At 36.2% G+C, this 27,980-nt stretch overlaps 1 protein-coding gene across 2 annotated transcripts; it reads right to left on the bottom strand.

Annotated features, from left to right (window-relative positions):
- Positions 1-5,429: 5,429 nt before the first annotated feature.
- On the bottom strand, positions 5,430-26,259 carry LOC113068929 (adipolin-like). 2 transcript variants are annotated; one of them, XM_026241882.1, is made up of 8 exons: positions 24,941-26,259; positions 16,047-16,151; positions 14,509-14,620; positions 14,214-14,392; positions 12,102-12,210; positions 10,457-10,550; positions 8,235-8,313; positions 5,430-7,001 (listed from the first exon to the last, which is right to left on the bottom strand). In XM_026241882.1, the coding sequence occupies exons 1-8, from the start codon at positions 25,112-25,114 to the stop codon at positions 6,903-6,905; spliced, it is 951 nt and encodes a 316-aa protein (XP_026097667.1). In that variant the 5' UTR covers positions 25,115-26,259; the 3' UTR covers positions 5,430-6,902. The 2 variants fall into 2 exon arrangements, with proteins under 2 accessions (XP_026097667.1, XP_026097666.1); XM_026241881.1 differs by having other exon boundaries at positions 16,047-16,154; positions 24,941-26,244.
- Between the last annotated feature and the right edge of the window lie 1,721 nt (positions 26,260-27,980).

Genomic DNA, 27,980 nt, shown 5'->3' with positions numbered 1-27,980 from the left:
TGGTGTTACTGGTGTTATTGTCACTTGTGTTACAACCGTAAATTAAATTAAATTAAATTAAATTAAATTAAATTAAATTAAATTAAATTAAATTAAATTAAATTAAATTAAAAAATCAAGTTGTTCTTAGTGATTAGCAGTAATGTCAAAATGTTAATAAATAATTACCATCTGGTTTTAATGATGCTGGAAATAAGGTAAGTAGTTTTCACAGCACATAACGGCAGGCACATCTTCTGTCTTCTCTCTCTCTCTCTCTATCTGCATGCAGAATGGGACAGAGGAATAGACAGAAACAGGAGCATCGTTCTCATTCCTGGCAAGGCCTTCAGTGTCTTACCGGAGCCTCCTTGTCTGAGCAATAGCTCCCGCTCACAATTTATAGGAAAATCAATCGTTGCTCACTGTCTGTGTACTTTGCTCATTCCAAAGCTTTACAGTGCTGCACATTGTAACGTAAGCTTGGAGAGACTTGTCAGGCTCATTTATAATCCAGAACACCACAAACACAAGTGGGGTTAAAAAGAGAGAGGGACAAAAGAAAAGAAAGAAACTATGTTGCCAGGTGGGGACTTAGAGACAGGCGGACAAATAATAATGCTAATAGAAATAATAAACAAAAAGAGCATTTTTCAGACAAATTGCACAATGTGCAACTTGAAATATCCCGGGAAAATGTCTTAGACAGTTTTAGGCATTTTTCTTTGACCCCATCCAATCTTTCACCCAACAGACCGAAACGAGACAGGATGGAGCTGCTGCCATGGCGACCGGTGTGTTTGGTGGTGACTGGTATCATTGGGGCTGGGGCTGTGCAGAGCTGTTTAGAGTAACTCGGGTTGCCATGAAAAAATCTGAAGCATGCACAAAACATAATATACAGGGACTCAGCGTCGCCCAGGGAGAGAGTCTCTCTGTCTGCTCTGTTCTCTACAGGTGGCCTTGTTTGGAAATGCTGACAAATAGGAAATTTAGAGAACAATGGCTCATTCCAAATGTCCACTGAGATGGTCTTGTATAATGTCCAGAAATACTTTTTGTGTCTCACTTCAGAATTTGGTCATGCGGTAAATATACTGTATTACTGTAGGAAATGCCAGGGCTATTTGTCACATGGGCTACAATATATCTTATAAGGTTTGGAGTCAGTCCAAGCACAAATGCTTGTTTTCTCTGGGGAGTTGGTTTCACAACTATCTTAAATATTTTTTGTAAATCCAATACATAAAAAAAAAAAAAAACCACTATTTGTAATAGCTGTTGGGGAAAGAAGAGAACAATAAAAGCACGCTGGGATTTGGTGGTTCCGATATATTACGAAAGTAGATTTTAACCAAAAATGATGATCTTAGAGCAAGTTTCATAAATTGTCACATGTTTTTTATGCAGTAACTGTATACAACCGTTACAATGTTTATGTTATCAGGTCAGTTATAATGTCATAATTATAACTTTCCTTAAACAATGGCTTGACATATTCCAGACGTTTTTCCAAAAAAATAAAAAATAATAATAATAATAATTTCATAGTAGTGGAAAAAGACTTTAAATAGCCTTAATATTAAATACATGTATTACTTTAAATAATATTTAATATTTTGAACAAAGGTTTTATTTTTTTATTAGTGTCAGTAAAGACCAATCTTTTTCTTTAATACAGAAATCTCCGAAGAATACGCTATATTTAAATTTACACTACATTTCAAAAGTTTTGGGTCAGCAAGATTTTAGATTACAGAAATTACTTCTGGTATTCAGCAATGATGCATTACTTCAGTAAAGTCGCAGTAAAGGATTTTACTAAAGATTTCTATTTTCTTTTATATTGTCTATACATCAAATAATTCTACATTATAGATAGATAGATAGATAGATAGATAGATAGATAGATAGATAGATAGATAGATAGATAGATAGATAGATAGATAGATAGATAGATAGATAGATAGATAGATAGATAGATAGATAGATAGATAGATAGATAGAATGGAAACAGTGTAGTGTAATATTATTAAAATCAGTCCTTTAATAAATATTAAAAGTCTGAATATTTTATCTCTGGAGTCAGTGCCTGTACGTCTGTGCAGTTATCTTATACTTGTCCTCTTGTTGAGGATGAGGAATCTATTAATTAAAACCTATAGGCTACAGCCATACGCTGTGATTGTTTATACAGTGACTCAATGAACAAGGAAACTTCACTTTCACAATGGAACCATTCATAAACGTTCACTCTCCTCTCTGAAAAAAAAAAAAAAGTTGCTCTTAGCATTTGGGCAAGAGGTAATTGGGATCACTCAGCTTGTCTGATGCTGATAATGGGGCAATGGGAAATTCCTGTCATAGAGTTTGTGGTGCAAGGTGGTTTCGCAACTGCCTTGGCAGGCTCCGAGCGCTCCACAGTGGGATGGTGAATGAGTTGAAGCATGCTCACACAGCTGTCATTAAACATATTTAAAACAACAACATAACAACAAAAAGACAACGCATTTGAAGTGATAGTCCTCCTAATTGAGAATTATTAATGGCAATATGCAAGTATTAAGTCCTCTGTGAATAAGACCTACATTTTTAAACATTATAATAAAGAAGTTGAGGGCTGCCGCCAAGTTACACATTAATACAAAACCACTGAATGCAAAGACAAAGATTTAAACAGAGCAGTTAATGAATGATGTTGACCAATGTTGCAGCTATTTTATGGCAATAAAATTCTCAAAATACTGTGTAAAATTAAGTCGTATTTGTCTTCTAACAGTGTCTATCAGTCAACATACATGCCTCACCAAATAACTTTTCAAATCAAATCTTTTTGACAGTGTACCGTATATACAGTATTGATGTATTGCTTGACAGTGGTGGAAATTTTATTACATTGATCATTCAGTATGGTAGAAATAACTATCGGGCAGAAAAATGTAAATCAATAATTTTCATATATTTTTTTATTTATTTATTTATTTATTATTTACCTGGTTTATGTATTATTTTTTTTAGTTTATTGCAGTCTTAAATGTTTGACTTTAAATATGTAATAGAAAAATATGTAATAATACATACACATAAAAAGGCATTTCACAAGTAGTAAAAATGTAAATTAAAAAGTTCTTCAAGGAATTGTTTTTGTGAGCCTTATTTAACAAAAGAAAAGAAGCTGATATCTGTTAGGATCAATAAAAATCACTGCCTGAGACACTTAAGTTGAAGAATATCTTGTCTGTTGTTAGTATTCAGTTTTGCGGTACAATCAGTGCAAAGTTTCTTCTCAGTCGATTCTAACAGCTTATAAAAGAGTTAAAAGACTTGATTAGTTCTCTTTAAAAGTGCGCGGCAGCATTGGTGTCCTTAACCACATGTTTCTGTGCTCCAATTAAAGTTATTTTAAGAAAATGGCCATGCAGCCCTTCAGCCAAGAGTTTTAATGCCAGGCAAAGCATAGTTCGTTTTTAAAACCACATGTTCCAATAACCACAGTATAAATCTACAACTAAATTGTGAAGGAGTTCGGCTGTCTATGTTTGACTGAAAAAGTAATGTCTAGAAATCTTGTCTAGAACATAACTCACACATATTAAACAGCCTTGCTCAAAAAGCTGCAGTATAAAATGCGAAGGCCTTACATGGGTTTTTATTGATGTGTTTTATGATATTTAAACATAAAAGGAAAGCCTCATTTAAATTGGGATCAACCAAACAGCAACACTAATTATTAGACACTTTTCCAAATATCAGATTATCTTATTCACTTTCATTGCTCATTCTTTTATTTCGAGCCCATTGTGATATGTTTATCTCCAGTATATATCATAATGAAATTTATCCTCCAAATACAGATTCATGAATGTAAGCTTGCAAAATCCCATCTGTTTCTGTGCAGTAACTGTATTGAAGTGAATGTGGGATGGTTGAGATGTGCTGCGGCTACTGTGCAGGTCCATACTGATAATGATAACAGCTGAAAGAAATTACCAGCAGACACTGTGTAACTAGCATTCAGGTTTCAATTATTATCCCTAAGTGCAAAGAAAAGTGGTGCAAAATTGTCACAAGTGTTGGGAGTCTTTTATGTGTACATTTTTCAGATAATAAGGGCTTAATTTAGTCAAGCTGTTGCAAAACTGTTACAGACCTGGACACAAAAATAGACTGAATCATCATCACTTATTTGCTGGATTTTCTTTTCTTCTGGCCAAGCATCATGGAAAATCTGTTGTTATATCAATTACCAACATACATGCTTTTTAAAAGTGCATTGTAAACTCATATTAAAATCCATTCATGTATGCATAAAAGAAAATGTGCATTTTGGATTACATCTACAAAAAGAATCGATGAACATTACATTAGCCATTCTATTCTATTCACGGAGGAGACAGATTGTTTAATAAAGTCATAATTTTTTTTGTATTGTTTCCACACGAAAATTATTCTCATAGCTTCGTAAAATTATGGTGAACTATCCCTTTAACAAATTAAACCTTATTATAAGATTTAGCCCAAATTTTTCGATCTTGCATTTGCAACTAATTAAAATAAATTTAAATACTAAAATTACTAACTGAAATGAAACACAAACTACAACTGAAAAAAAAAAATCATTAAAACTATTTAGAAATATAAAAAACCAATGACAAAAGACAACAGTATAACTAAAATTAGAACTGAAAATATAACAATAATAGCCCATTCAACATATTAATTAAAACTATAGTATAAATAATACTAAAATAACACCTCAGCAGACAGTTTTACAGACGATTGATAATGTAACCACAATGCTTTGTATTATAAACTGTGGTATTGGCTTATAATGAAAGAACTTCACCAGAAAATGAACAGCATCCTTCAGGACATTCATAACTTCCAGATCACTGGTTTGTTTTGAACACTTTTGGTTCTCAAAAAAAGAGCAAAAGCTGCTTGGGAGGTACCTTTTAGGTACTAATATGTACAGATAACTACTTTTTGTACCATCTTTTGTGAGAGTGTAAAAAGAAAAGAAAACGAAAAGGCCTATTGACTAAAGATGAGGCTTGAAAGTTCAGTGGCTTCTGCACATGTCACGTGCACATGTATTTATCTGGGCAATATGAGTGTTGTGTTATTTCATGTGAAAATCTAAACTACACTCAAATGACTGGATTTTATAGATGGGTCTCTGGTGTGCCCAGGTGGTATGCTGTACCACCATCAGTCTGTCAGACACGCTTTTGTTTCCCAAGGTATTTGAGGTATCCTGGATTATTTACAATGCAAATGATGCAAAGAAGCATTTTCCACGCTACAGCACCAAAGAATATTTTCCACGAGCTTCATTGTGTGGCACCGGGAGTACGTCCTGCCTGCTTTATCGAGCAGAGAATTACGAACGTTAGCAAGATTTCAAAGCTCATAAAAGTCATTTCAAGTCAACCGCAAGCATGCCCAGGTGAATAGATATATTTTACATTTATTGAATATAGTTTCATTTCCATTACACCACAATACAAGCAAATACTGTATATTTAAACAGGTTGGCTTACATTAATTTCACTTGTATTGAGATCTACTGGAAGGCTAGAAATCTGTTTTAATTGGCAGATACATTTAAACATAAATAATTTGTATGGAAAATTGTACATATGATCATATATATATGTGCATTTTAATTTCTGTATTTACTAAGTTAATAACAAAGACGACGTTTGGGGGGGAAAGGAAGAAAAGCAAGAATAAACTTCCATGGAGACGTGAAAAACAGAGCATTCAGATGACGCTTTTGGCATTCCAGTAAACAAAATGAGAACTCAGCAGGACTCTAACATGTCTAATCGATCATGGCAGTAGCTTTCCAAACACACATTCACACACACTTCTTGATAAACACTATTGTTTGGGACTGTTAGCTGTTGGACGTAAAAATAGACTGAGTCATTCATCTTGTTTCTGTTCTTGTATTTGGCTGTTTCCTTCTTTTGGCCGAGTACAACGGAAAATCTGTTCTATTATCAATAATCAAGTCACTACAACATGCTTTTCTGAGCTGCATAGTAAATAAAACTTTGTCTAGCTTGTTATATTTAAAAATATAGGCATGTATGCAAAAGAGGAGGTGCTTTGGGTAATGCCTCTAAAGATCACAAAATTCTTAAAGGAATAGTTCACACAAAAACGAGAACATTTTGAATTTTTTTCTCACCCTCAGACCATCCAAGATGAGTTGTTTCTTCATAGAAAGAGATTTTAAGAAATTTAGCATTAACATATTAATGATGGATTCGTTTTTATCAGCTGTTTGGATTCTGACGGCACCCATTCACTGCAGAGGATCCATTGCAAGTGGCGTAAAGCTACATTTCTACAAATCTGTTTCAGTGAAACAGAAATCCATCTTGGATGGCCTGAGGGTAAGAAATTTTTGACAAATTTTCATTTTGTGGTGAAATATTCCTTCAAGATAAATCCAAAATAGTTTAGCTCTTGTACTGCAGAAAACCTCTCACCCTAGAAAACAAACTGTGTATATAAACATTCTGTATAAACACTATTAATTAAGAGGAAGGACGTAACAACACAACGTCAAAATACAAAAATCTCTTTGTATACATCTATAAATCACAAAATAGGACATGGTGAGTGGAAACAGTGAGAAATGATCTTTCTGAAGAGGTGAAAACCTCATTTTAGACGGCACATGAGAGGCAGATGTGGAGCGACTGTCCTCAGTAAAGTCTTTCAGTTTTGCATCCAACGGTCTCTGCTTTGTGGGTTTTAATATGTCCATGTCTCATCCATGAGCAAGCCGGGAGCTTTGTGGCAGTCACATATTGTCTCATGAGGATATATGGTGCTGGATGATAGTCCAAAGAGGAGCTCTGCAGTCTCACGTGGTCTGCCAGATATAGTCTGGCTGTAAAACAAGGCTATACCCCCAGCAACATGCCCATGAAATCTGAACCATTCTGTATTGTGATCGATGCTCCAGCTGCATTGTCCACGAATATGGAGGTGTACTGCCCGGCCTGTGAGAAAGAAGACATCACATTATTCAAAATCGATGTCAGTCTGCAACATATTTTATTTAATTGGATGTATTTAAAGAGATCATGAACTGCCTTTTATTATTAGGTTTTTGCACTGTTAGGGGTCCACGATTCCGCGTATAACGTTATCAAGATTTTTACATCATAATTTAGAAGTAATGGGCTATTTTCTGTCCTGTTTTGACCCCCTCATCAGAACGCTCTGTTTGAATAGTCGTGGCGGACTGTAGACTTGGAAGTAAATGCACACTGTTATGATTGGCTAATAGTTGTGAATGTTTGACAGCCTAAATTCTTCACACAGCTTTTATTTAGGTTAAAAACGGATAAATACTCAGTACATATTTAACAATCTGTAAGAAGATAAAGCAATAGTGAAAACAGTTACTCATACTTTGTTAGTCTTTTAGTTTCAGACATTCTGGAAATCAAATTATACCTTGTTTGCAAAACAAATCCACGGTAAAATTAAGTGAACAGGACCAAGTTCTTCCTGACGTGTTTTTGTGTAGACCTGCATTTGCATCTCTTGTCATTTAACTACAATAGTGAATGAATTGGTGGGCGGGGCTAAACAGGCAGTGATGTGGAAGCAGGCATTGATCTACTTCTGCGGAGGCGGTGTTTTTCCACATTATTGCATCATAGACTTGTACATTCCTACAGAACCTGTAGCTTTGGTAGACTGGCTTTAATATATGCTGTTTTTAGACTAACGAGAGAGTTTTAAATTCTGAAACATACAGGATGTTTTTGTTCAATGACCACTTATATGTCAAAAGATGAAGGGAATTTTGATTTCTCAGTTCATGACCCCTTTAAGAAACAGGTTATTCAGTGAGATGTTTTGGATAATGAAAACTGTGTTTCATTATAGAATTGATACAGATGAAATGTAGCGTTTACAAAAATAGCTGTTTAGATGTTGGTTAACATTATCCGCTATTAAGTTCACTTTTTAATATAATAAAAACATGCACTTATTAATCACTTACAATAAAAGCAGAAACATACATTAACAAACTTATGTCATTTTCCAGCATTCAAATCAGCAATTCATTCAGATTCATTTTAAGTGACAATTTTAACTAGCTTTTTTGTTTTTTGTTTTGACATTAACAGCAGCAGAAACAACAGTTTTATAATAAGTATACAACTACATAAAAGTAAAACTGCATTCAACTGAATGGAGTGTGTTTAACTAATTCTTACCTGAAGTTCCAGCAGTCCATGGACAGATACTGTAAATATCTTGCTGTTACTCTCAAGGCCAACAATCATTTCCAATGATCTATTACAGTACAGAAAATATTTTGAGTTAACAAATTATTGATCTGTACACTTCACGTTCAAGTCAATACAAAATCAACACAGTCAGTAGAGATTAGATTCTTGGTGATATGTTATGGTCGATAGAAGTTATGTGACAGTTCCCTATCCAAGATATGGAAGCAAAGCATTGGTTAGACAATTTAATTTAATTTAATTTAATTTAATTTAATTTAATTTAATTTAATTTAATTTAATTTAATTTAATTTAATTTAATTTAATTTAATTTAATTTAATTTAAAATTATTTTTTATTTTATTTCAGCAAAATATTAAGTAGTATAATTATAAAATAATTCCATTATAATACATTTTTACTTAGTGAAATCATGGCGCATTGTTAAGGTTTTTCAAAGAAAGATCACTTTGTTTTGTTATACATGAAAGTACATTCCTTAAAATGAATAATTTTCCTATAAAGGTCTCTATTAGCACTTTCCAGCAATACATTTTAAGAATTACCCTTCAGTACTGTTGCTAAGACCAACAGGGACCCCACGAGTCAAAGGTGGCGGTAAAGGTTACTAAGGTGACAAGGACCAGACTGAAGGTGAGAGGACATTTTTTAAAGGCCTGCTCCACTTTAACACAGGAAATGCCATGCTGGTTCCACACAAACTAGAACAGACAACATGCTTTACAGCCCATGCGTTACTCACTAAGAGCAAAAGAGCGTTAACAACCAGCAAACACTGGGAGAGACTTCCAGGCTGATCTGACACCCCCATTCTCCCTTCCCCACCTCATGTACCCCTAGTAGTTTTTTTCTCTCTCTCTTTTCTTTTAAGTAAATTCGTTTTTGTTTGATTTGTGAAAGAGGATTTTTATGACATGCACTCACACGCTTAAGCCACTGAAATAAAAACCACATGCTCTGAATGTAAAAAGGAGCTCAAGAAAAATACAAATTTTCATCATAAGCGATGTATTCCTTAGAGTCTGAATCATGAATTTATATTGATGTGGATGTGGTCTGTGGACAACGGGTCCAAAATCGAAATGTTAATAAATAGACTACTTGTGGGTAAATTATACATAATGTAATCATAATAACCTTTCTAACAAAATTGCTGGTGTCAGATTTTCTCCTGGATGGTTCTGCTAACAGAACTGACACTAAGTCTGACAGAAAGACCTGAAATCAAAGAAAATCACAAGAAACTCTGTGTAGCCAGTTGGAAACACACTCAAATTCTAGCACTTTAATTATATAGTTTCAATGGTTCATTCATGAATCAAACATCACTACTTTTCTCAAGAGGGTTTCTCAAGAGGGTCTGCTTATCACACAAATCTATTGTATGACTTTATAGGACTTTTCCGGAGCCCTGAAATGGACGTTGAAGGAAAAAATATGAGATGGGAAAGATGTATTTGAAAGCTTTTGCGTTTGCTCGCAAGATGTTTGCGATCCCTGAGAAATGTTGTGTTCATTCACAAAACTTTTGCGTTCTCTTACGAAACTTTTTGCAGTTTTGCAGTACCCAGAGAATCTTTGCATTTGAAATATCTGAATAAATATTGAAATATCATTCTTCCTCCTAACTCATATACTTTTTGTGAGTGAACACAGTTTCTGGGGAACGTAAAAGCATTACATTTATCCCATCCCCCCATCTCATTTTATTTTCCATCACAATTTCCCCTTATGGGCTCCATAGACTTGTAAAAAAGCTGTACGAACCCTGTTTATGATACTTTTATGATAGTTTTGTGTCTATTTAAAGAGATTTAAATAGTAGCTGGTAGCCATTGACGTCCATAGTATGGAACAAAAATACTATGGAAGTCAGTGGGGACCAGAAACTGCTTGGTTACCCAAATACTTCAAAATATCTTCTTCTGTGTTCAACAGAAGACAGAAACTCATATACAGTAGGCTTTCAACAACATAAGGGTGAGTAAATGATGACAGAATTTCATTTTGGGCGAACTATCCCTGTAAGCTTGTTTGCAATAGCATAAAAGTTAGTATATTAAACACAAAAATTCAAGTTTTTAAAGAACTTCACACAGTTTTGGAATGACATGAGGCTCAATGAATTATGACAGAATGTTTATTTTTGGGTGAACTATCCCTTTAATGTGAGATAAAGCAAACTTACGTGTATCTGTGGCAGAGTGATTCAATGCAGATCAAAACTCGGACATTATCTCTGGCTCTCAGCTGGTTCTTACTTTTCTTCACCTCAGTGTGGTCTGCGAGAAAGTACACAAAGAACAAAAAATGATATTTCCTAAGAATACTTTTCAGACATGCACTACAAACTGTTGTATGAAGAGTAAAGGCTGTTGAGATGTTGTTTGACAGAGCTTTGTATGCGGAGCACACGATGCCACAGCCAGTCATGTTTGACCTCCAGCCGCGTCTAAATATTGGTCTGTTCTATAAGTCTGCAGTGGATTTGTGAATTTGTTTGGGGATGTTGATTTTCTGCCACAGTCTACTGCAAAGGGCCAATTCCTTTTCCCGGAGCTGCATGGCGGCGCCACAGCTTAGAAGAGTTTTGCATTCAGAGTCCCTGGGGCTTATTTCAGTGTAACTCCACATAAGCATTGCCTCTGAAAGGATGGATGAAGGATTACTGGACCCTCTCTTTAGAGAGCATCAACCAACAAAAACAACAAAAAAAGTATGTTTGTGCGCTTTCAGGCACGGCACAAATTTTGTAGCTTTTTAAACATGCAAGATTGTGCAAGACACCCTCAATCTCAGCAAACAAATGCAGCACGGTTGGAATGTAAGTTACAGGGGAATGCAATCCATCTGTTGAGAAAGTGCCAAGTCTGAAACACATCCATTACATGATGGCATCTCCTGATAGAGTTGACATTGAAATATTAATTTGTACTCCATGTATTTGTATTTAATACAGAGAAAGTGAATTTTCAATTAATCTCTCTACTGTATTTGGCAAACAATTTTATCCAAAGCATGTCTACATATCCATCACATTCAATGGTTTGCGGTCAGTAAGTATTTTTGTAATTAATATTCTATTCCGTAAGGATGCATTAAATTGATCCGAAGTGACAGTAAAGACATTTTTAATGATACAAATATTTTATATGTTTTCCAAGTAAACTATTCTTTTGAACTTTCTAATTATCAAAGAATCATGAAATAAAATCTAACACTGTTTCCACAAAACTTTTTAGCAGCATAACAGTTTTCAGTACTGATAATAATAAGAATTTTTAAATACCAAATCAGCATATTAGAATGATTTCTGAAAGATCATGTGATACAGAAGTGTGGAGTAATGATATGGTAATGATATGATTACTAACGTTGAAAATTCAGCTTTGCTGTGACAGGAATCAATTTTATTTAAAATATACTGAAATATTTTAGATTGTAATAATTGTTTTTTACAATATTACTGTTTCTAATGAAATAATAAGATAACACACACACACATACACACACACACACACACACACACACACACATATATATATATATATATATATATATATATATATATATATAATTACATATATAGTAATAGTCTGTTGACTTCAAACTGTGTACCATCCATATATAATTTTACTTTAAAAATCACTGTAAATTGTGTACATTTTTGCAGTTCATTCATGCATTCTATTGTTTGAACATGGGTTTGATTCCGCCAATCATTATCGTACCTCCAAACCTCATATCTAAGATTGAAAAAGTGTAAGAAAACAACATTTTGTTTGTTCAGAAAGTATGTTACTGGTGAGGTGAACCCTTCAGCCTTTCCTTACCAATATGAACGTTGGCAGAGAACTGATAAATTCCAGTGACCGGAGCTGTAAATCGGCCAGTGGACTGATCCATCCCCGTCCCTCTGAGGAAGGCACCTTTGGCAGGAGGCTGAAGGTATGAAACAGTTGAGAATTATAGATGGCCTTACAATGCTCACACCAATCTCTATCTGAAAATCCTACTTTGTAAATTGCTGAGCATTCCGAGCATCTCTAGAATAGGTTTTTAAGCAGAATTCTCGCTCTCCACACTCTAATAAACACACATGCAAATCAAGCATTCTGCATACAGCGTTTGAAAATATACCAGTTTTAGGGCTCAGTTTGGGAGCACATAACCATTAAATGGTTAGAAGTATGTACACATCTGCCAAGAATCCTCCGATTCTGTTTTTGATCATAACTGCACACTGCAGCCATGCCAGACCACATTATTCTGCATTACGCCTCCAGAACCCACCAAGAGTTCCAGACTCAGACGCTTTTATAACGAGTCCTCCGATTAGTGTGCTAAACACTGTTCGGCTCTGCCATTTTTGTGCTGTCAGCTTCGAACACATACAATGAATGCCTTTCATATACATGTCAGATCCCAACAGATATGTGAGAAGGCCGTGATTTTATTTGACATCTATTTCTACATTGGATGAACAAAGCTTTGCATTGACATTTACAACCGTTATTTCATCCATCTGACAGATTTGAAAGACTATATGATCATAATTTCTCTAATACGGAAAGTAAGAATCATACATCTTCAGTGATCAGCAGAATTAAATTGCTCATAGGAGCTTAGATTAAATCTCGTCCGCATTAATCAATCGCAGTTTTTTTCCGTGACTAAAAGACGCTGCTAAAACATGGATTTTCGGTGTGTGTCCTTGGATGATCAGAATGCCACAGGGTAAAGCTCTTCCTTGAAAACAGGGCACTGTTTCAAACGGTGTCTATTTTTATACACACCACTCACTCGTCCAAAACCTCAGACAGAGTACCTTTTGTACACCACCAAGACAGCAATGTAGCACATTTGAAAAAGGATATATTTTTTAGGAGGTGGGTGGATTAGACCCTTTTTGATTGGCTGAGTAAACATTTAGCCAATCCAATGTCTTGTCACTAATGTTCATGTCAAGAGTCAATCAGGAGCTTACAATCACATAATACAGCTGTGTCTTTAAACGTTAATTGAGGTGGAGTTACAGTCTCTGTCTGACTGGGCGATTGATTTTGTAATTATGATTGGTGATGGAACACACACACACTGGTTGGAAGCGTTTTGAAACGGTGTTGGATATTGTGTAAAACTGTCACCATGAAGAAGCCAAATGGAACCAAGACAAAATAAGCCAATCTGAAATGATTTGCAACAGCCTGGAATTTTTTTACATTCTGGCAAGAGCCAATCCCACGGCCGCAACGAGACGATCACATGTTCACTTTGGAAGCTGTATCATTTACTGTAAATGTTTCTAAAGAGCTGGAATGCTCATTTGTATAAGCATTAATGTGGATTTGCTATATTCAGTTTAATATGCAGTGCTTCCTTCTTTGCAGCACAAGTATAAAGCACATTCAAAATGCTCTTTTTTGTTAATTTGATGGTATAAGTCTAGATATAGGCCTGACTGTGACTGATTGCATTATTTGACCATAAGCTATAAACACAATAACTTTGAAAAACAATAGCTTTACAATAACAGAAGACATCAGTGTAAAATGGATGATTAAAGACTGCTGAAAATTACTGGTCAAGTAAGGAATAATTGACGATGGGCCATTGAATTATTATAAAATACAGCACTGTTTTCAGATTCCCAAAATAATTAATTACTGAGCTTTAATGAATAGTTCGAAACACAAAGTTGAATCAGTTAAGTTGAGTCACTTCTTTTTGTATCAAACAATTTACTATGACATTTAAATCAGTGTTCGTATAACAATGTGTAATTAAAGATACATTTATCAGAAGTATTGTGCAGTAGTAGGTCTTTTTGTTTTGGTTTGGTTTTGTGTAATATAATGTTAGGATATATTAGATCCACTATGATGGATTGATAGATAGATATTCCATTATGTTATAAGACAGATATGTTTACAGTCTGCACTTACTGTCTGAAAGTTCTGCAGTTCAGCCAGAGTCTTTTTGTCCACAACGACAGGGCCTTTGAGTTTGCAGTGGAAGGCTTCCTCGATTCTCCGGTAGGAGGTCATACTCTCTACGGTAATCAGAGCCGTGGGCAGGCTGGGTTCGTTGGGCCTATCCACTGCTGCTCGTCTCTCTGTGGCCTCTGTTCAAGCAGATCACAGTATTAAATACACCTCATCACTGTATCTCTCAAAATGTCCAGCTCATCTTCATGATGGCCACTTGATGGTGATTCTCATGTGTTGTGTGGGTCCTCACCTTTGATCATTTCTTTGAACTCTCGCAGCAGGACCTCTTGAGTGACCTCTGCCCCAGGGGATCCTGGGGGTCCCTGAGGCCCTGGAGGTCCAGGAGGGCCCGGGGGACCAGGCTAATAGGCAAAGAAATATAATTGTTATAGAATTTCAAATCAGTTTAATCAAGACTCAAATTTCTTTTAATGCTCAAGAACATCTCACTTTATGTAATGACGTGTTACAACTTGAAATGTTTTAAGGAATGTGTTATGCAATATATGACAAATTCTTTCTTAGACACTCAACTTTTTTGAAGTGCAATACATATGTAATGGTGCTTGTTAGTTTGTATATTGCACCTGAAGTATTATATGTGTCTCTAGCTACCTGTTTTATTAATTAGCCATCACAAAATGACTTGTACAGTAGGTAATGGTGGTAAGCAAGTGTAGGCTTAATGTACTAAAATAAAATAATAACATTGCCAAAAAATGCCACTGTAGGTGCTTGGTAAAATAACAATATGTTTAGGAAAAAAGTTGACAAACCATGACTGGGGAAAAAAAACTTAAAGAAATTATTATAAAAAATTATAATTAGCTGAAAATGGACTCACCCTCAGGCCATCCAAGAGGAAAGACAGCTTTCATCAAAAACAGATTTGAAGAAATGTAACATTATATCACTTGCTCACCAAATGATGCTCCTATGTAGTGAATGGGTGCCGTCAGAATGAGAGTTCAAACAGCTGATAAAAACATCACAATAAACCACATATAATCCACTCCACTGAAGAGAAAAGCTGTGTTTGTAATCAACAAATTGATCTTTAACAGTTTTTTCTGACTAAAATTGGAGTCCTCTATCCATAATATTGCTTTCTCTAGTGAAAAAGTAATCTCATCTGAATCAGGAGAGTAATACACAACGATCAAGCACTGTTTACAAGCAAAAACAGTCCAAAACAGTTATATGTCTACTGTAGAAGGACAACAGGAGAAGGACTTCATCACTGGAGGAAGCATTATTTTGGACTGTGAACTTTTGAACTTTGAAACTGTGTCAGAAGTGATGGTGTTATGTAAAAGAAATTGCCTTGATGGATTTGTTTCTTACAAACACCGTTTTCACTTCACAAGACATTGATTGATGGACTACAGTCATGTGGATTACTTATGGATAATTGTGATGTTTTTATTGGAAGTTTGGCCTCTCATCCTGGCAGCACCTATTAACTGCAAAGGAATTATTGGTGAGCAAGTGATATCCTGTGATACATTTCTCCAAATCTATTTTGATGAAGAAACAAACTCATTTACATCTCGGATGGTCTGAGGGTGAGTAAATTCTCAGTAAATTTTCATTTTTGGGTGAACTACTCCTTTAACTTGTTAAGACATTCTTAAGTTCTACATTTATTCTTGATTTATAAGAATTAATCTGTACATTCCGGGTGAATGAAAATTCCTCTCCTTGCCACAATTTCAGCTCTGTCTCATGTGCTACTGTTGATTATGTGTTTGACATTTGATAATATGTAATTGTAAAGATTTTCCACACCAGTGGTCGTTTTCGCTTTCGGCATTTTCCGGGAAAGTTGCCCACAGGTCTCTTCACAAAATCCATCCATGATCCAAGAGGGTCCACTCTCTGGTTCTCACTGACCTGCTGAATAAAAACATGCATGCATGTTGTTGTTTTTTCATATTTCTGTATAACTTGAAGTATTCAGGATATGATGCACAAACGACAGACTGTCATAATTTTAGGTTTGGTAAGTGTACATGTCAGAGCGGATGAATAAAAAAGGTAAGCTACTCCCATTTTTATATTTGAGTCACTTGGAGAAGTTCTAACTGTGTGATTTATCAGATATTTAATCCAGAGATCATTCTCCCACTGCCATTGAGTGCAGTGCATTTTAGCTATACTGTACGTAACGGAATCCAGTGAGTCATAATTTCTGCTTACAAATCCTCACAGGAAAATTATGTCTAAAGATGCTATTAAATGGTGCCAGACATCAAGGCAGGTTGCACCACAGTAGTAAAGGAATGGGTCTTTTGTGTGGCATGCAGCTCTACCTCATGCCAAACACAGCCAGTCAAATTTTCTCTTGAGGACTTTACTCTTTGCTTAATTATTCCTTCTCACTAGTTCTCTCAGGTGCTATGTCAATTTTGCCCAGTAGGGTCTGTGAAAAATAAACAGCCTTTCTAAATTGATCTCTCTTAACAAGTTTCCATGAGCAAAATGTTATAGTTCACCTAAAAATGAGAGGCCCGAGACACTGCTTTAAACTGTGGGTTCTTTTTGCAACTCTTTAAACACATACAGTGGCTTTCAGTGGAAACATTGCTGGCTTCTTCTATTCAATAAGCTCTCAGAGCCTGAAGTTCATTTCTGAGAGGTAGATTTCTAATTCAGAGAGAGGTTATCAAATATGCAATCTGTGATATAACTCATTCTATTTGGCAACGGTTTGAACCCTCTAAATCCCACAGTGGAATGACTTCAGCAATCATCAGCCAAACCAATGACATCTCTCCTTTTTTGGAAGATTCTACAATTTGAGCTACTTTCTAAATAGTAGCATTCAAGAGTTTTGTATAAAAATGGGTTAGGATGGCTGTCTAGTTGAAAGAACATCTGTACATCAAAACCCTACCTACAAAGTACAAATGATGTAAGATCATCAATAAGATCTAAGTTTCCTTTTTTTTTTTTTTTGTAAATGTGAAAACCCACTCTAAATTTTTTTACATGTAACTGAATAGCATTTTGACAGCACTCACAAATGTAACTAAATATTAAATAGTTATATAAATATGAAATATAAATGTTTATTTAAACATAATTATTACTTGGTCAACTAACCACCAACAATGCCAAAGAGCTGACAATGTTTTCGCTTAGATGAAACGCGAGGCTTTATAAATCCCAGTAACCACAAATATGAACTGAATCTCCTCGAGCCCTTCCCTAAACTTCAAGTGACTGCGGTCGAGATAGAAACAAAGATAGAGACAAGTTGTAGAGGTAAGCTGTCTGAAATGGAATTGGTTTAGGTTTGGCACCGAGACCTGGATCACTTATCTGTAAAACTAACATGCTGCATCTCTTCACAGAAAGACCTGCCTCATGTTAAGCTGCAACAAAGTAACCCCTTGTTTTTCTTATACATTCTGGAATGGGACAAGCTCATATTTTTGCTTGGGTGTCATTTTTTCCCTCTCCCTCTATTCTTGTGACAGGAGACAAAATAAACAACTTGACTAGCACACAATCCTCTCACATGCTGGATGTCTGAGTGTTATTGCTGTGAATTAGGAGCCTGGAGACAGCCAAAAGACAGACAGATTAGTACAGATACTGTTACAGCAGAAGGCAATCCCTCAGATCTTCCCCAAACACTGGGAGAAGACATGATTTGTTTCTTTTCCATTGTCTTTTATGGAATGCTTAATAAATAGAGACTGTATCATCAGAATGTCAAAGCAACGCAGAGCAAGCTAGTTGTGCCAAAAAAAAAAAAAATGATTCACGGGATGTTAATATTACCCAAAAAAGAACAAACGCTCAGGTCATGAAGTCCTTCGAATACTGTTGATTCAACACGGTTCTATTAAGGATCAATATCAACTTTGGCGGCTCCATTGAGTTGTTTAATTTCCTGTGCCAAATAGAAGTATAAGCAACAGATGCTAGCACAGAAGCTGATTTAAAGCTTAAGGGGAATGTACTCTCTTTTGGCCTCGGCAAAATGAGTTACAACCAGTTTCCACAAGATGGACAAGTCAACACCTTCAATTCAAAATATACAAGGAACTTCCATTAACACTCCAAATGATCAGAGTCGGATCAGTTGGTGTACGGGGAGGATCCATAACTCTGTCAAGACAAGGATTAACTTGCCTGAAGTTGCTGCTTGGAAATGTCGTCGAAGTTTGTGGAGACAAATGTATATCCACGCAATCTCATTTCATCATGTTCCCTCGTGTTCTTTACTCAAGAAAGTATAAACCATTCTCTGACTGTCAGAAAGCAAGGATTCGGGTAGAGTTCTCTGAAATGTTTTTTGGATACAAAGGAACATTTTCACAGAGACTTTAGGCTGATATGGAATGTGCGGCGGTTTGCTCAGTGCGATAAACTTTCCAATATTTCAGAGCGACTGTGTACACAGTCGATTCGGTTGACGGCGGTAGCACGGCTTGTATGAAAAGCCCTATACGCTGAACTATTTCAGATCATGACAGATCATGGCGAGCTGTTATTATCTCAGCATACCACTGGGGTGGATTTTTCTCTGATGAGTTTGTTTTGGGGCTGTTAAAACAGCAGAGCTTTGTGGAGCAAAGCTGCCAAATGCTCCATTAGAGACGGAGTAAAAAAGAGTTTCGATGAGAGTCTGAAAGAAAGCTGAAAAAAAGAGACTTTATAATAGCTCCACTAAGCAAACACAAAGCTATTTTTACATAAATAGATGAACAAAATATAGAACCTGCAGCTAATTTATTTATTTATTTGTTTGTTTATTGTTCAAAAGATTCTCCCAAAAATGAAAATTGTGTTATTTACTTAACCTCATGTTGTTCCATACCTTCCTTTCAGCTGTGGAAAACAAAAAGAGACATTTTGAAGAATTGTCCACATCGTGAACAGCCAGTAACTTCTCAATGTCTAAAAAGTATCTGCTAACTCTTCTGCAAGTGCGAGCATGATCTGTAATTACAAAGTAAATTACTTATGTAGCATGTCAAACTTCTGTTTAATTGTAAATGGTTGTTTGCCAACTGCAATTACATTTTTTGGGGTTTACCAAAGCAAAGTGCCTGAGTAATTTAATTAAATGTAGTGCACCTATTAGTGTATTGTCAGAGTTTTTTCTGATGATTGCTGAAAAAGCATTGCAGTAATTGGTTTCAATGATTCATTTAATCTTTATTTAAGGAATAACGGAATATCAAAATTCCAACATTTATTTTTAGCTTTGAACTGTGTTCAAATAATTAGCTTGATTAACAAAGCAACATTTCTCCACAATTCTTAGTGCTCACTGTGTATTCAGAGAAAAGAATTAAAAAAAAAAACGTCTTATTTTCAGAGAAAAACGTCAGAGACTATTTTTGTGGCAGCGTGCCACAGCAAACATAAACACGGCCATAAAAATCTGCCTTGAGGCCACAATCAACAATTATGCAGTCAGTGTCTGATTGTGAAAAACCTTGTAACCTCATCTAGGCTGTATATCCATTTCATTACACAGTCTGAAGGTACGAAATGACACAAAATGTTTTTACATGACATTAACTTAATGACAAGTATATAGTCCAGACTTTACAAACTGGGTCTGTTCTAACACAGCCATGAGGTTTAGTCACATTTTATGAAGAAATTGCTTCTGTTTGTTGATCTTTGTACCTCAGGTCCGAAATTTACCAGACATTACAGTAACACAGTGACATGTAGCTAAAAATACCCAACCATTAGATCTATTTCTTACTAAATTTAAAACATTGTAAATGTATTCAGCCCCAAATTATTTTCCAATACTAAATACTATCTGACAATTAAAAATACTTACAAAAACACATTCCTCAGAACTGTTGTCAACACTTCAAAGATGCAATAGCTGTTCCCGTAAAAATAACACTCGTTGACATTGAAAAATAAATAAAGCACGCAATTCAAACACATCAGAAATAGTTGCCAAAAAAACACTATGCAGGTGCTTTACAGCGAGAAACAGTGACTGAGGGCTTTCCCAAAGTTATTGTTGTTTCTAGAAGGGCATAGCATGACTGTATGTGCATTCATCCATGCATGGCTTGATGATTTTACCCATCCCATGCCTTTGGGATCCCCCTTTACCATATCAACAAATAGACAGATTTGCGTGCATCCTCCATGTCACACACCTATTATTTCCCAGTTCACCCTCCATTTCTCGTATATAACCCGGCTCATAAAAGACACGGCTGTAAATATGGCTGTAAAAGAATGTTAATTTTCCTTAGTATCATGTACACGGTATGTGTGCAAAAGAGTAAAAATGCTCCCAAACACAGCTTTATGGGTCGGTACACAGATTTATGGGTTTGATTATATGGACGCATTCACACCACACCTCAGATTCTTACCTGCAATTATGGTTTCTTTTGGTACCAAGTCATTACTGCTTTGGAAGTCAGAACATAGAGATACGAAAAGAGAAATTATTATTTGGCTGAATATCAAGCAGCAGAAAGCTTCAAAGGCCATCATTTAACAGGTAACAGACCCGGCACCACTGTATATTTCAGTACCAAGGCCTCATTATTCTGTAATTCCTTCCCTGAAGACAAGGTCTGATACCTAACACACTCCAAATGGTTGACAGATAGAGTTTTTCTTTCACATGTACGTTGAATATTTGTTTGCCAGTTACCATAAAGCTCTTTTCATCACATTCTTACGCGAGCGGTGAAACAGGCATTTAACCGCTTTGTTATTACTCAGGGGGGAAAGCTGGAAATGCCCCCATTATAGGCCCACAGGTCATTAAACAGTGACATCAAAGACGTCTGAATCCAATTTACTCTCTATCTTCACCCATACCAAGCACAACAACATGTATTGTGTGTGTCAGAATACACTCGTAACTTTACAAAACTAGGTAATGAGGCACTGTGTTGTTTTAATAACTCTCGCTGTTCCATGCCATCGTAGCAGGGTAAACATTGTTTAGATATTTATATGTATATCAAGTGTGCATTCCTGGCTAGTGAAGACATGTGAGGGGAGAGAAGAGCCACAAGACTTATTATGAGATTCACTGAGGAATTATCCGGCCCTCCTCTCGCCATAAATAAGTCAAAGAGCTGAAGAGAGTCTGATTGCAGCATCACACCTGCTTTGTGTGCAAATTATAACGTTGAGCTAGTTTGCACTGGTGCTCATTTCCCTTATTATCTGTGGTAGGTCAAATGGACAGATGAGAAATACTTCAGATAAAAGGCTCTGTTTTTGAGAACACAATGTCGTCATGGCTTCTTCAGGTAGAGCTACTGAAGCCGAAACAGAGAAAACTTACTATTCACTGGTAATTCTGTTGTAGGGTTGTGTATTGTTTCCTGTTTGGATTTGATTTAGATTCAAATGCTTGTGATTAGAATCCACTGTTGAGTCTATATAATTTCATTCATATTAATTAACCAGTATTTCTGTCATATGAAAAAACACTTCTCTGTTAATTTTGTAAATTAGACAGGGCACTGTTTTAGCATAACCATTAAATAAGTTGGCTCAAGAGAATTGAACACTGGTCACGCAGAATGTTTTGATTCACTCAAAAGAACTGGTCATTCAATTCATGAATCGATATACACTGGTTGCACAGCACTTTATGTTCTAGTCACTAAAGTCACTAAAATGAACCAGCTCATACTCGTGAGGCGAATTACACAGGTTGTGCTACATTTTGATTCGCTAAATAGAACTGGCTCATTAATGCGATTTGTTTGTGAATCAAATTACACTGGTTGCGCTGTATTTTTGCTTCAATGAACCTGCTTATAAGTTCCATTTGAAAGTGAATTGAATTACACTGGTTGCATTTTTGTTTTCTGATTTACTAGAAAGAAGCACATAAGTGTTGTTTGTCCGTGAATCAGACTATACTGGCCGCGTTGATTTTGAACGAAGCCTTCATCACACCCTGCTAAATGAATAAATGTAAATGAAAAATGCAGAATGCAGTGACATCTACAGTACAATAAGCACAGAGTAAAAGATCAATATTGGGATTTTAAGAATCGAAAAGGCTTATACTGGTAGCTGGACATCAAGTTGCATATAGATCATACAAAACCCACCTAAACCTGTAAAGATGATCTCCATCCCTATGTCCACCCCTCCGTCCTCAACCCGAGTGATGCTTTCTAGCAGTGACAAATCTGGTAAAACACTGGGTTTAAGAGTGATTATGTCATTACTCTCTGATTGTAAGGGACAAGATGAAAAGAACGTAAGCAAAGTGGGGGAGAGTGACTAATCCTTCTCGAGGTGTCCTCTTTCAAGACCCTTTCTGTGAGGCTTTGTGAGGGGCTTATGCGGCCTGCTGCCCCAGTTTTTTCAGGGGGCCGCACCGCCCCTATCGGATGTCCCAGACACAGCGGAGTCAGCCTGGCCTGTGAATGACAGAATCAATGGGCTGGGAAAGAGCTCTGCCAAGGGTCTTTAAATATCTCCCCAACTAACCTTCCCAGGAATTACATCATGGCAGCCTGCCTGTGCTGGGCCATGAAAGGAGGAAGAAGAAGTAGATGAGGAAGAGCAGGTAGAGAAAGACCCACCTGGGATACAATGAAGGAACAGCATCAAAAGTTTGACTCAAGGTCAAAAAGCTTCTTTTACGGTCTTTTCGCATCTGATCAACTGAATGGAAAAAAGTCTCACTGACCCATTTCAAACAGAAATCGATAGCAAATTTCATAGATAATTACAAAGAACATTGCAACCAACATTGAGATTAACACAAAAGCCAGAAATAGTAAGTTATTGTAATCTTGTAATTTTTAAAAGTGTATTTATATATATAAATACACACACACACAGACACACATACACACACACACATTTTTACAGTCCCTTTTTGAAAATTCCTTCAAATTCATGTCAAAATAAACACAGTATGGAAATATGATACAACCAAACTGTCAAAATATCAGTGATGTGTAAAAACTCAATAAGACAACAACCTTTGTAAGCAAGACCACTGAAGCCGTTATAGTGAGAGTGGTTGGCACAGGGGTAGCTGAGAGTTACTTGAGAATGCCAACTCTATGGGTGGGCTGAGACAGGAGCTAATTTTCCAATGCAAACCCTGATATCTAAACAATACAGGAGCAATAAACAAATACAGAGTTGGAATAGTAATACGTTAACCTTGTTGGAGCCAGAAAATGTCAACGCAGTCATGCATCATAATTCCGCTACAGAAAACACGATATGATATTTTCCCAGGTTTATGTGCATAGAAATGAATGGTAATTCTGTATTTATTTATTTTATACACAAATGCAAATGCAAAAGAGTCCCTGTTTACCGTTCTCATCATCCGTAACCTACCGACACCACAAGCCTCAAATAACAAACAAGCCCTCTTTCATGTTCTGGTAGAGAACACCTACTGAGAGGACTAATCAATGCTCTGATCAGACCTTCTGAACGTGCATTCTTCACATATCTCACGCTTCAGTCATCCATTTCACACATTGGAGCCTGCAGACCGCTCTATTTATCATTCTGAATCTCATTCTGTTCTGGAGAATTAGACCTGTCTTATTCCCAAGAAACATACATGTTTGAGTCTGTGCCAAGCTAATCAGAAATGGTTGTAGCATCTCCATCATGGGCTTTGGATGAGCTCGGTCTAAGCTTGTTTAAATAGCCAAAGTTTGCAAAGCAGCCGGCGACTTCTGCTCAGGCGCATTTACAAAGTATGATGAGAGACAACTGTGGGTGCCAAATGCAGTCGGCTTTGCTTTCTGATGATGAGTGTGCTGACATATTTAACAGAGCATTTAAAACACATCATTCTGAGGTATTTTCTCTGCCTGGCTGTTACAGGGTGATTTGACACACTGTGAGGAATGATTGGTTGCTAAAATGCATTAGATTTACACATTTGGCAGATGTTTCTATTTAAATAACATAAAGGGCATTTAAGGGATATCATTTATTATTTTGCACATTGCCTACGAATAATTTAAATATTTTTTTAAATAAGAAATAGAATGATAAGAAGCATTTCTTATTATTACATTTAAAACGGTTGTTCTGCTTTATTTTTTTTTATTTTTTGGGGGGGAAACTGAATTTTGATTTTTTTTTATTTTGGGGGGGGGGTTCTAAAAAATTGTTTTTTTATTTGAAATAGAAATCTTCTGTAACACTATAAATGTCTTTACTGTCAAGTTTGATTAATTTAATACAAAAAAATCTCACTGACCGCAAACTTTTGGTAGTGTAGAGTATATATCCAATGTGATGTATCATGTCTTCTATCATTTGACTGATTACTACAATATCAGAAGTTTCTTAGTAAACTGAAGAAGACACATTATAGAACAACTTTATATAAAATCAACCATTATCTCAAAAACAGACATATGACATACTAGCTTGTCCAATGGGGCGTACTTTGAAAAATACACTGCTGACATATTAGTAATTTAAGATACTAACTTGTACCCTTAAGGTAATAAATTCATTTTATGGGTATATAAGGTACAAATGTGCACTTTTAAGGATGCTACCTCAGTATCAAACATTTATATCAGTGATCTTATACAACACAATAATTTGACCTCTGATGTGGAATCATAAGCATATTCATGTGCAGAGCTGGGAAATGAGCATAGCTTCAGAAAAGCAGTAAAAAACTATCATATGACATATATGATATATACCTTCGTACTGCCATCCAGCTCCTCGCTGTTGGAAAGAGTGGTGTTCAATGCTTCAGTGTACTGCGGCGCGAGCTCCTTCGGCCTCTTACGCATCTTCCTGGCCTCAGCCCACCCTAGAAGGATGCACTGGCTCCAGAGCACTGCCGTCACCACAGCTAGCAGCCAGAAACGCATCTTTAGCCCACCAGCCAGGAGACAGTAGTAGGTTCAGAAAGCAGAAGATGTTCTTGGCTCGGAGAAACACAAAAGATCAGCGAGACGTCCCACACGCTTGACCTCACTGAAAGAAAAATACTGTAATAGGCAGGCAAAGTGATTAAGGGACTTGTCCGCTCCACCTGATACCTCCGCCTGCTCTTGATCTTCTCAACAGCCAACAGTGTGAAACAAGGGCTCTTTAGACAAAAAACAAAGCAAAGCTTACTCGACTATGAAATGTGTCAAGTGTGGAGTGGTCCTGGGAAATGACAGGTCATCGCTGAGCTGACAGCAAATAAACCCATTAGTGAGATTTTTCACGCTTCCTGCCCCACGGGGGGTAGCAGAAGGCATCTGAAGAAGGTCTCAATGTGGGATGGGGGGAGTGGATGGAATTTACTCAGAATCCCTCTCACTTTCTCTCTGCTTCTTTACCTCCGTCTTGCTCCTACTGGGATGTGGAGTCTTTGCGGTGATGCATCTGAACCAATTCTCTGGTAAGTATTGTTGAGCTCTTGCCCCATCAGTCTTCACATGTGGTTCCTTCTTAAAGCCGAGGTGGGGAAAAAAACGTCCTGAGGGAATTAGAAGTTGGAAACACTCCAGTTTTTGTAGCCTTTGGCCTTTTCCTTCCTTTTTTTCCTTGCAGGGAAAAACCAGTCCCCCACGGCCAACTTCAAAGCAGAGAAGCACTTGACGGGACGATCGCACCCAAATGCATCAGCCCAGTTCTACAGGGTGACAAAAACACATGCACGCTCACCTCAAAGTGCGCGATCTGTGTGGACTTTGTGGTAGGTCTTGCTCAAAGTTGTGTTTTCACCCTCTCCAGATCTCATGCTGTTGCTCCTGCACCCTCTCACTCTGCATACAGGAGGGCTCGCAGCAGAGTTTATCACAGCCCCCTCTCTGTCTCTCACTCTTTCTCTCTCTCTCTTTCTGATTCCCCTGTTTCTCCTTTCCTCATCAGTGAAACTGGCAACCTCAGTGGGCTCAGCCCTGTTTTATCTCACTAATGAAATACTTAAGTCTTGAGGGAGAGCTATTTGGCAGGCAGACTCTAGGGAATGCGTCTTCAAATGTGTAGGTGTAAGTCTCTGTGTGTGTGTGTGTGTGTGTGTGTGTGAGTGTGTGTGTGTAATGTCCTACATTGCAGTAGCCCTATACATGTGACATTTAGTCTCAGAGAATTCAAGCAACTGCTTTAAGTCACTAGAAAGACATGTTTGACCAGCTGACTATATATAATCTGGGTCTTTAAGAGAAGAGCTGAATGTTTATATCAATCGATGTGGAGTCAGTCATCCATTTGCATGTGCACATACTAAGATGACTATGTCAGAAACATATTCCATAGTACAAACAATACTTTCCTACTACATACAATAACTTGCAAAACATGGCATTAAAGTTAAGTATCATTTTAGTGATCCCAATATTATTTTTTAACAAAATATAAACAAAATATGTTCTTGTCTTTAATCAATTATTGTTCTTACTGTTACACATTAATGTAAAATGTATGATCCTATTAATCTAAGTGACAAATCAAATTATGTAGATTTGTGTAACTGTACAGCACTGTCTCCCAGCAGAGCGATATCTTAATGCCATGATGCTCTTCCTCCATCTGGTGGCTGGAAATAAAGCTGCAGAAATCTCTTTTAATCTCTCAACTTAATATGCAAATGTTATGTATATTAAATCAGTATTCAAATTGCACTTCATTTTGTATTTTATTATATTTTATTGTTGATTTACTGTTTTATAAAACAGTAAAACTACCATTTTGTGAACTATTAATATAATTTAACATAACTATTATCTATTTTAACATATTTTAAAATGTGATTTATTCCTGTGTTGGCAAAGCTAAATTTTCAACTCCAGTCTTCAATGTCACATGATCCTTCAGAAATCCTTCTAATATGCTGATTTGCTGCTAAAGAAACATTTCTTAATATTATCAATGCTGAAAACAATTTTTGGTGCTTAAATTTTTACGCGAACCACGATACACTACTTAAACTTTACAAGTTTGGGGTAAGTACAATAGGACAAAATATTGTTTGTACTATAGAATGTTTCTTTAACACTCTCAGTATGTGTACATGCAGATGGAGGTATTTCACATACTACTGATTTCATATAAATGCTCAGATCTTCTCTAAAAGAACCAGATTAGTCAGCTGGTCAAACATCACATTTACATCACATCACTTAGAAGCAGTTTTTTACCAGTTGTCGGTCTAAAATTGACATAATATTTTACAATATAATTGTTTTGTTTAACTGTGTTTTAATCAAATGAATGCAGCCTTGGTGAGCATTCTAACTATTTTATCTATAGGTTAATTTTAACTATTCGTTCTTGTCCGGTTTAAAGAATATAAAAATGTAAAAGTATGTAAAAGTGTCCAAAAGTGCATAAGCTAATATGCAGTGGGGGCAAAGGTTGCACAGGCACAGATACAGTGCTTCTCCATCACACAGAAAAATTGCAAAATAAGAGACTGATTAACCTCAGGTTATTTAAACCACCATAATTTAATCTTTGTATCAGATCCTGGATTGTAAGTTTGTGACACATCATGGATCCTCAAGCACATGTTCGTAATAAAACTTCCAGGGATGGGCAGTATTTATGATACATGTATTTCAAAGACGCATTTCAGATATAAAATAGGATTTAGTAATTTGTTCTTGATAGGGTTTGATGAAAATGGCTTCATATTTTGTATCAAAATACTTCAATGTTGTTTAGTTTTAAAATACAGTCAAAAACTTTGTAAGAAATCTTCATGATAACATCATAAAAATTCAGCCTCTGATTGGTGCCTAC

Source organism: Carassius auratus, unplaced genomic scaffold (assembly GCF_003368295.1).
Source record: "Carassius auratus strain Wakin unplaced genomic scaffold, ASM336829v1 scaf_tig00000254, whole genome shotgun sequence".
In the NCBI taxonomy this organism is placed as follows: domain Eukaryota; kingdom Metazoa; phylum Chordata; class Actinopteri; order Cypriniformes; family Cyprinidae; genus Carassius; species Carassius auratus.
This window is presented reverse-complemented; position numbering and strand designations above follow the sequence as displayed.

What these genes read in the sequence shown, in the direction of transcription:
- LOC113068929 (XM_026241881.1), bottom strand. Translation starts at nt 25,114, where the DNA reads ATGCGTTTCTGGCTGCTAGCTGTGGTGACGGCAGTGCTCTGGAGCCAG. An exon ending in AACTGCAGAACTTTCAGACA is followed by an intron (nt 12,211 to 14,213) that starts GTAAGTGCAGAC and finishes TCATACCTTCAG; the next exon opens with CCTCCTGCCAAAGGTGCCTT. An exon ending in CTCTGCCAACGTTCATATTG is followed by an intron (nt 10,551 to 12,101) that starts GTAAGGAAAGGC and finishes ACTTTCTCGCAG; the next exon opens with ACCACACTGAGGTGAAGAAA.